The sequence below is a fragment of the Cucurbita pepo genome, chromosome 15, assembly GCF_057944985.1.
Source record: "Cucurbita pepo subsp. pepo isolate OVF chromosome 15, ASM5794498v1, whole genome shotgun sequence".
NCBI classification, from domain to species: domain Eukaryota; kingdom Viridiplantae; phylum Streptophyta; class Magnoliopsida; order Cucurbitales; family Cucurbitaceae; genus Cucurbita; species Cucurbita pepo.
This window is the reverse complement of record NC_141812.1, coordinates 8,030,408-8,040,685: the sequence shown is the minus strand read 5'-3', so window position 1 is coordinate 8,040,685 and position 10,278 is coordinate 8,030,408. Positions and strand designations below refer to the sequence as shown.

At 36.9% G+C, this 10,278-nt stretch overlaps 2 protein-coding genes across 3 annotated transcripts; one reads left to right on the top strand and one right to left on the bottom strand.

Moving 5' to 3' along the window:
* The first annotated feature begins 468 nt into the window (after nucleotides 1–468).
* LOC111811870 (small ribosomal subunit protein uS7) lies at nucleotides 469–2,434 on the top strand. Of its 2 annotated transcripts, none has more exons than XM_023698908.2 (2): nucleotides 469–562; nucleotides 1,726–2,434. In XM_023698908.2, the coding sequence occupies exons 1-2, from the start codon at nucleotides 475–477 to the stop codon at nucleotides 2,352–2,354; spliced, it is 717 nt and encodes a 238-aa protein (XP_023554676.2). In that variant the 5' UTR covers nucleotides 469–474; the 3' UTR covers nucleotides 2,355–2,434. The 2 variants fall into 2 exon arrangements, with proteins under 2 accessions (XP_023554676.2, XP_086974093.1); XM_087117967.1 differs by lacking the exon at nucleotides 469–562 and adding an exon at nucleotides 609–700.
* Nucleotides 2,435–2,528: 94 nt separating this feature from the next.
* On the bottom strand, nucleotides 2,529–8,147 carry LOC111811869 (uncharacterized). Its single transcript, XM_023698906.2, has 6 exons — nucleotides 7,909–8,147; nucleotides 4,968–5,168; nucleotides 4,054–4,170; nucleotides 3,807–3,956; nucleotides 3,204–3,262; nucleotides 2,529–2,726 (listed from the first exon to the last, which is right to left on the bottom strand). Exons 1-6 carry the CDS (start codon nucleotides 8,110–8,112, stop codon nucleotides 2,591–2,593), a joined length of 867 nt encoding a protein of 288 aa, XP_023554674.2. The 5' UTR covers nucleotides 8,113–8,147; the 3' UTR covers nucleotides 2,529–2,590.
* Nucleotides 8,148–10,278: the final 2,131 nt, after the last annotated feature.

Below are 10,278 nucleotides of genomic sequence, written 5' to 3'. Positions count from 1 at the left end.
TAAGTTGTTTTGTATTGTCGTGCTCAATGCATTCTAATTCATAAACTTTATTTTGAATTTGTAAATAAAATGTATTTATGTTTTATGCAAATAAAAAAAAATTACTGTCCTCTTTTATGTCTTTTTGTGTTTTCAAGTTTTTACTAAGTCGTGGTTTGAAAGATCGATTGTGACATGCTACCCTATCTTAATTTCATATACCAAAAATGTAATTTTTTTCTTAATTTTATTTTATAATAATATTTTTTATTCAAACAATTCATCGATATTAAAAAATAACAACTAATTAAGAAAATTACATCAACTAAAAATTAATATTATGATACCTAATAAAAATGAATTCTATTTAAATAAATTATGGTATCAATAAATAATTACTCCCAAAAATAAAACTACATCAATCAAAAGAAGATTAAAAAAAAAAAAAAAAAAAAAAAAAAAAAAACCGAACCGGTTTTCAAAATAAATATATATATGTATGTTTTTAGGGTTTTTTCTTTCCTCCACGCCCATTGTTTATCCTTTCACATTAGCCGCTTCTCGCCTTTGCCGCCCGATTACGGTATATCCCCTTGGCGTTCATACTTTTCATTCTGTAATGCCTATACTTGTTTTTTTTTTTTTTTTTTGTTTGGAGTTCTTCAGCATTGTATGCGTATTCCGAAGTCGACTTGAGATTTAGTTTTGTTGGAAGTAACTGGTGAGGTTTTCGAGTTTTGTTGTTCCATAGATTTGCTGGGATTGGTGAAGCTTTACGTACTTCATGTCTTGGATTGAAATACTTGATCTGTTGTGTTTCTATTACTCTTGTTCATCTCAGTTCTTCTTTCTTAGTTGTCTTTGAAAATGAGTTCTGTTAGGATTGTAGTTAGTTTCAACTCTCAAGTGATAAGTCCAGGATATTTGGTTTTGGAATTGGAAGAACAACTTTTATGGCGCAACCTTGTCTTATGATTTCAATTTGAGAAGAAATTTGGATTATAGACTCCTTGATCCTTCCTATTATCTAATTTTTGAATTGATCTTTTGGAACTCTTTATTTGAATTCCTGATATTGGCTGTATTTTTGGAGGGAAAATGTCGGGTTTTGTATTGATCGTTGTGGAGAAGAGGAATTTATGAGCATATAATTTGTTCATCATGGTAGCAAATGAAAGTGGTTATGCAACGGCTAACCCCACCGATAGCAAATATTGTCCTCTTTGGGCTTTTCCTTTCGGGCCTCTCCTTGAGACTTTAAAACACTCTTGCTTGGAAAAGGCTTTAAAACACTCTTGCTTGGAAAAGGTTTCTATATCTTTATAGGATGTTTCGTTCTCCTCACCAACCAATGTGTGATTCTCACAATCCACCCCCTTTCGGGGCCCGGCGTCCATACTGGCACACCGCCTTGTATCTATCTCCCTTCGGGGAACAGCCTCCTCGCTAGCACATTGCCTAGTGCTTGACTCTCATACCATTTGTAACGGCTTAGGCCCATCACTAGCAAATGTTGTTTTCTTTGGACTTTATCTTTCGGGCTTCCCTTCATGGCTTTAAAACGCGTCTGCTAGGGAAAGGTTTCCACACCCTTATAAAGCTTCCCCTCATGGCTTTAAAACGGTCTGTCAGGGAAAGGTTTCCACACTAAGAGTGTTCGTTCTCCTTCCCAACCAATGTGGGATTCTCACAAATTAGGAACCCAACCAATTGGCGCTCACTTTTCTTGTGTTTGATGTTGTTCAGGAACAATGGCTGTTGAAGTTGGAGTGGCAAACCAGGAACTGAGCCAGACACATAACGATGTGAAGCTGTTCAATCGGTGGAGCTTCGATGATATCCATGTGAACGACATGTCTCTGGTTGATTACATCGGGGTTGCTCCTTCCAAGCATGCTACCTATGTCCCCCACACTGCTGGGAGGTACTCTGTCAAGCGTTTTCGAAAAGCTCAGTGCCCAATTGTGGAGAGGCTCACAAATTCACTTATGATGCACGGTAGAAACAATGGGAAGAAACTCATGGCTGTAAGGATTATTAAGCATGCAATGGACATAATTCATCTTCTAACTGATCTCAACCCAATTCAAGTTATTGTTGATGCCGTTGTTAACAGTGGACCACGTGAAGATGCTACTCGAATCGGTTCAGCCGGTGTTGTTAGGCGTCAAGCTGTGGATATATCCCCTCTGCGACGCGTTAACCAAGCAATATATCTTCTTACAACCGGTGCTCGTGAAGCTGCCTTTAGAAATATCAAGACAATTGCAGAATGCTTAGCTGAAGAACTTATTAATGCAGCAAAGGGTTCATCTAACAGTTACGCTATCAAGAAAAAGGACGAGGTTGAGAGAGTTGCGAAGGCAAATCGTTGAGTTTTTTTTTGGGGTTCGTTTAATTCGTACAGCAACAGTTTTCTCCTCTTCATTCTTCTAATGAACACTAGTTTTGTTTTCTTGTTGCGCCAATTCATATCCTTATTTTTGACTGAAAATTTCTTAAGTTTTTCTCTTTTGAAAGTTTTAGTTGTAATAACTTCACAAGCAAAATTAGGCAGAATATGCAATAAACTCTGTTAAACAATGTATTTACAGAATTTCAAGCAAGCAACTTAGTCGAGATAAAAAAGTGTAACGATTTTTCGAAGATTTTTTGCCTCTTGGCAAGTATCCATGAGCAACCTACTATCATGAAATGCAAAGCAAATGACTTGCTGTACATGAGAAATAATGTCCATATTACATAACCTGCAAGCAAAGGTAACCTTAATACTTCTGTTACACGATGCAATGATACTTCGACAAGCTACACTCAAATTATGATCTTAAATTCATGAAACAACACATAATAAAACTTTATGTCCCGAAGGGTTTTAACGTCGAATAGGGCAAGATATATTGGACACAATTAAAGTTTAGGGACTTATGAGACGTTTTAAAGTCTAGGTACTTGTTAGACACAAAATTGAAAACTTAATGACCTGTTAAAAGCTTTTTAAAGTTTAAACGCCTATTTGACACTAACTTGTAAGCGAACAAAAAAAGAAAAAAAGAAGAAAAAAAGAAAAAAAAAAAAAAAAGAAAAAAGATGCAAGTATAAAAATAATTGACTATGGTACATCAAAGTCAAATTTGATTATTGATTAACTAATTCTTTTTCTTTTCTCAACAAAATATAATTAAAAATCATTAAATGTAAATAAGTCAACATAGAAAAAAGCATACCTGCTAGCTTCTATTAAAGGTAGGTGATCGTTGTAGGGCTTCTCTATCACATTCTTAACCTACAAATTTCAACTCAACCGAAATAGATAAAGAATTCAATAAAATGACATCCAATTGAACTATGAAAATCTCGCAATGGTTGGGGAGAACGAAACACCCTTTATAAGGATGAGGAAACCTTGCCCTAGCAAACGTGTTCTAAAAAAAACCTTGAGGGGAATCCCAAAAGGAAAGTCCAAAAAGGACAATGTGTGCTAGCAGTAGGCTTGGGCCATTACAAATGGTATCAGAGTTAGACACCGGACGATGTGCCAGCGAGGAGGTTGTTCCCCGAAGGGGGGTAGACACGAGACGGTGTGTCAGTAAGGACGCTGGGCCCCGAAGGGAGTGGATTGTGAGAATCCCACATTGGTTGGAGATGAGAACAAAACACCCTTTATAAGGGTGTGAAAACCTTTCCCTATCAGACGCGTTTTAAAAAATCTTGAGGGGAAGCCCGAAAGAGAAAGCTCAAAGAGACGATGAACAAGAACAAACACTGTTCTATTGATATCTCTCACATAAATAAGTAGAGTAAAGATTTTTATAGGCAATCAAACTTACTTTGGATAATAATTCCTGGCTCTCAGGGGGTTGTTTTTTCAAACTTTGTGGCAAAATGACAGTAAGAAGTTCTGGTTTCTCAGCCCTCAATGCACCTCTGATAACTGCTGCATTGGTTCCAGATGCTCCTGAAGTATAGATGTGATTCTTCTGCACAGACGATGATACCAAGTAATGTGAAGTTATGCAGTCATCAAACAAAGAATAGCCCTCTGTATAACGCATCACATTAAATCACATATTCTACCGTTATAACCATTGCATAGCTAAGAATCTCAATGAGTTCTTGATGCAAGAAACCCATATTTCGAGTTCCAAAGAAACCAATGGCTCTTGGACCTTGTTGTTGAATAGCCAATAACTCCTGCAAAAGTAAAAAAAAAAACACATTGTAATTTGGAAGGAGATCAACTTCACACCAAGCACTATCATCGAGAAATTGTGGGCTGTGGCTAACTAAGAGCTGTGGCTGAAAGTATGGATCACTCGCCCATCTGTGATCAAACAAAACTATACTTGAAGAATGGGATACAGATTGACCGGCACAAAAGCCATCTCTATCATCAATCTATGCTCAGTGATGAGACGGCGGCATAGAAATTTAAGTCTACCGATTGTCACCCCCTTTTTTTCACTGAAAAGTCAAAGAGAGAGAACATTCGGAAGTTTAATAGGGTGGGATCATGGATGGAACCGAATAGCAAATGCACTTACAGTTAAGACAGGTCCTACATCTCCTACCTAATACAATTGACCGACCCGACATCTCTTTCGTTCAATAATGTCTTCACTTTCAGACGCTATTTACCAATAAGAATAGGAAAAAGACACTACTTGAATTGAAGAAGCTCAACCTTGAAAAAGAAAGGTGGTAGGCCGACGTTGAACGCTGAAACTTGGCCACTGAAGAAGGCAAAGACTAGGTCCACTTACTGCTTATTGGGTAAGCTTTTAATAAAAGGTTACCCAAAGATTTGTTTCAATGTCGGGGCTTTTCGAATTGAAGCCCGTTCTTATAGGTAGTTGAGGACATTTTGTGAGCTTGTTCGTTTTTTCTATTTCCTTTTCGAGGAAGGACAGGAGTAGGACTAAACTTGTTACTAGTTTCATAGCCATTAAAAAGAAAAAGAAAAAGAAAAAATGAGAACCCGCAACACTCACCTGTAGATAATCAACATCAGGAACTGGTTTGAACTCAGACACCATAACTGACCCTGATCCTTCCACAATGGATTGGGCTTGGGTTGGAATTTGAGTGCCTGACTCATCATTAGATCCAAATCCATACATCTGTGTTGTATTCTTCTTCCGAGGCACGCTACCATCTCCATCTTTATCTCCTCTTCTATGCCCTTGAATCAACTATAACCAGTACATAAAAAATATCCCCTTATAGTAAATCATTAATGAAAACCAACTGCCCACAAATGTCCATAAGAACAACAAGACAAATAAGGTCCATAATAACAAGGCCCAAATAAAAATAAAAACAACCCAACTGACAAGAAGCACAACAAAATAGGATTGCTAATTAAGTCAACCTTCCCCACTCATCCCATCTTTATTCCTTCTGAGTTCTGACATAAGTACTTGTTGAGGAGTGTTGGGAGGGAATCCCGCATTGGCTAATTTAGAGGAAGATCATGGGTTTATAAGTGAGAAATACTATCTCCATTGGTATGAGGCCTTTTGGGGAAGCCTAAAGCAAAACCACGAGAGTTTATGCTCAAAGTGGACAATATCATACCATCATAGAGGTTCGTGATTCCTAACAGTGCTAGTAATAGGAGGCCTAACTGGATAGAAATTAGAACGGTCTTACTTTTTGGTCAAAGACTTGATGTGTTAATTAATTGAACTATGTTCAAATTGCTTCTACCACATAATCTCTTGCCAGAGTTGTTGATTCATGTGCAGCTCATCGAACTTTTGGGGTTGAGACAAGCTCCTGGAGATGATGAAAGCTGGAAGTGTTGCTTCAATGGGAGGGATTTGATGTCACTAATGCTACTTGGGAAGATGTTACTCAAATTTCCATGGCGATTTTCTGAATTACACCTTGAGGATAAGGTGGCTTTTTGGGGGGTCGAGTAGTGATAAACCCCAATTAAGCATGATTATAAACATAGGCACATGAGGAAGGAGCGTGGGGAATTATGTTGCTATTAGTTAGTTAGAATGGTGGAGCTCAAGAGTGGGTTGTAGTGAGAGATGGATACATACTATAAGGACGGGTTCGAAAGGGTATGATTTTGCTAGTGTATCTTGTTAGAGAGAGTTTTGTACTTGGGATAGAGAGAGAAGAAGCTCTACAATTCTTCCCTTGGTTCAGTGTCCTTGTTGATAAATAAATTCCAACTCTTAATATCCTAATAACACCCTAATACATTCCTATCATTATCATACTCTAGAAGGCTTGGAGTTGAGACCTTCATTCCTTTCTTTTGTAAATTCTCAATGAAAATTGACTCTTTTGCTTCTCAAAATGGATATAAATTTATCTGACAATTCAACAACAAAATCACCATACATCAAGAGTTTCCAAGAAAGTAGTTACTTGCTCATTTAGTTTTCCCAGAGAAACCCAGTCAAAGAGCAACAAATGAGGAACCTTCATTTTTATAATCACCTTTAGATGAACAAGAAAAGGAGTGTTTCAGAACCCGAGTCTATGTCATAAATGAAATCCTACTTAAAAGCTTTATGACTGATGAAAGCAGAAAAATCCAACCCAACAAAAACAAGTTCAATCAAGCCCCTCAATTGCAAATCAAGCAAATAGAAATTAGGAGAGTAATGCTTCCATAAATGAGAGAGAATCGGGGATTGGAAAGAGGAGTTATCCCAGAAATATAGTTAAATCAATCTCGACATTAACTCACGAACTTACAACGTTTATGTACTTTTACTGCATCTTGACGGTCGCACTCAGACTAGACTAAATATTAAGCATCTTCATAGAATCCTAAAACTCTACACAATGCCCCCTTCTCCATAAATTACCCATTGAGAAAGCTGTCTGTATTACCCATTAAGAACCTATCTTTATCTTAAAAAGGACATACAAATCCATGCACTATTTATAACATCTTAAATGGTATTTGTTCTATTTTGAGTTCAATAATTGCAGGGTAAATGATTGAACTAATGACATTGGGAGATGATCTTCCAGTTTAGCAAGAGATCAGGCACTTTCTCTTCATTCTCCAAGAGGCTATAGAAAAAATACTCTCTAGCACAAAGACCTTATTTACTCAAGAATGAAAGTGGCCATAAGCTTTGGCTCTTCAACGTACTTTTGGAAGGATCTTTTTATTTCTCCCCCTTCTAGAGTTCAACAACATTGGAGTATAAGAATTTGAACCTTTGACCTCTTCGTCGTGGATATACGTCTCACCCAATTGAGTAATACTAAGGTTGGCTACCTTTGTTAAAATCTTCCTGGTATCTCATATTTTGGCAGATTTCCAACCAAATAACCTCATCGATCATTGGACTTGGACATGAGATCCGGAAGGCAGCTTTAAAGTGTATAATGCTATCTCCCTTACAATATGATTTGGAAATACAATTTTGTTATGGGATCCCAGCTCAAGGGTATAATGCCTCCCTCCCTTCTTGTGTAATTTTCTTAAGGGATCACAGGATTTTTCGCGCAGACCTTCGTTCGAATCGTAGACTTGACTGTTCCCTTGGCAGGAGATTAATGTAGTTCCTTACTTTCCATTTGTAATTGGCACTTGACCCCCCCTTTGAAAGAAATATCCTAATTGTAGTTTAAGGAATTTTCATTTTGAGCCATAAAATGAAAATTCATCAAAAGAAAATCAATGCCTTACATCAGCAAACTCCAGACTATCTACCCGCCTTCAAGAGTTCATAATCGACTGCCATCAACAACTAATTGTAGTTTTATCGTCCATATAACCCTCTATTTTTCTCAAATTTTCTCAAATTTTCTCAATAATCTCTGTCAATTCCGGGAAGTATTCGGAATCAGTCAGTAAAACTAGAGATATTCGAAGACAAACCAATCCAAATCCACCAAAACAAGAAGAACAAGAATAAGAGCAGAGAAATGGAGAAAAGGGAGAGAAATTACCAAAGTTGAATTGAGAGGAGGGCGGCGCGTGGAGAAATGAGTGAAAAGGGGGAAATTAGGGGTTGGGGAGAAGAAGGGATTGGGAGTGTTAATGAATCGAAGAGATAGAGAGGAAGAAGAAGAAGAAGAAGAAGCAGCAGCAGAAGTCATTGCGCGTTGCACCTTTCCTTTTGCTCTCTCCTCTGATTTTCTCCTCTCTTTCATACTTTTCTTCCCCTTTTTTCTGTAAACGAATAATATATGAGGAGCTAACCAAATCCCTCACATATCCTCCATTTCTAATTATTACAACATTTATCTCTATATATATATATAAATGAACGAGATACATGAATGAACGAAGATAGTATGATTAAGAACAACTTAAAAGAATATAAAGTTAGTGGCCAGAGTAGCAAAAAGACGGTTGTCGCTACTGGATGACAAAATGGATTTTGGAATTTATTGACATTCTCCAAAAACAGTATAGTTAATAATCCCGCTGGTACGGAAACCATTAAAAGAACACCCAATAACTTATTTGGCACTGTACGAAGGATTTGAAATGTGGGAAAAAAAATACAATTTCGGGAATATTTTCTAAGGAGTTGCAAATGGATCTGCAGGTTCACCAATCATTGATGGTTCTAGAACCGCTAAACCCACGTTACATGCAATAGTACCTAGAATTACTACGGGAAAAATATATAAAAGATCATTGGGCCATGCGGGTTCTCGTAATAATTATGACCCATACTCTTAGCCAATTTAACTCTAAGTTACATTTTCTATTTTGATGACTCAATCAAGAAAATTTCAAAATTAAACGTGTTTTTGAGTAATTTTACGTTGGGTGACCTCTTAGAATTTTTTTTAGGAAGCATGTGAGTGAGAAACAAAGTATGTTAAAAGGACCCGTGTTGGTTTGTGGAGATAATTTTTACTCTTAGAAGCAAAAAGTAGGTAACTTGGTCAGGTCGCACGGAATGCTAGGGTCATCAAATGTTGAATCTAGATTACCAGGTTCATGCTTTGTGTTCTAGTGAATTTAAACTGAGTTGTCGCTTATAATATCTGTTAAAGCAATATGAGATATGCCTGAAGTATTTAGCAAAAATATGCGTGAAGATTCATCTACGAAGACTTTGGAAGCGAAAATTAATTAGATAACGAAGAATTTTCTAAGTTCAAGAAGTTTCTCGAAAAAGAACGATGGTCAAGATGACAAAAGAGATTAGAGCAACAAATACATATCTTCTAGAAGAATAACACTAAATTGGTTCATGAGAGCTATTCTTTGTTGTCGCTCGCCCATATGGTTAGTATATATTCTAAACATGTTCTTATGAACGATATCATGAAAAATCATTCATAGCTATAAGTTGGTTGCGTGTAGAATTTCAGGTTAGAGTTCAACATAGTAGATATATGAAGGACATTTTCGTCATTCTTACTCCTAACGTTGATTTATGCGCTAAACATGCTGTTATTATCCTAAATTTAGCATGCATCAATATTACATGATATTAGGTTAGACCTTAAATTTTCATGCACGGTGGAGATCATTAAGTGGTTCGATTTCATTAGTTACTTAGTTTTTGGTCCTATTAAGAAATTCTCAAGTATAATGTCTATTGTAGGTTCTTAACGGGTTGTTCTTGGTATAATTTTTTCATATTCACTTCATTATGAGTATACTCAACTTCTTAAAGTATTTCCAAGCGATTCCTACGAGCACATCGAAAAAATCGAGTTGGTTACCTACTTGCTCAAACACACTCGGGCACTGTTTAGGTCCTTTCCAATCTCAAATTTCTCCTAATTTTTTGGATAGGTCCCTTTAATGTGTTAGCTTTGCGGGAACTATTAAAATTTCTACTAGAACGCTATTAGGAGGGTAAAATTGATAAAATATTAATAGTTAAATCGACCATGTCATCTTTTTCCCCGACAGTGGAAGAAGTCGCAAAGTCTTACCTCCACTACATGAAAGTGGGGTTCGTTAGCCTCTCGAGACTAAGGGACTCTTTGTTCAATTAAAGTTGCACATCTCTTGTCTTTGTTCTCCTCTTTATAACTCATGCCTCATTTGGTCTCAAATCGTCTTGGATCAGCTTAAATTTTGGTTTGAAATTTGCAACCAAGAGTCGATCTTTTTGTCCTCTCGCATTTGGGACGACATAGACGGTCGGATCCCTACAAATTTAAAACTTCAGACTTTGGGAGCTATTTTTGCCCTCTAGATTTGAGGGTTATTTTTCCAATTTCTAACTTTTAAGTTCACGAGCATGAGATATTTCCCTAGTATGTTCTGTACAAATGCATACCCATGATACGATAGACTCTCCTTTATTTTTCTGATTTTCGGCAACGTGAGCATGCACTAGTCCG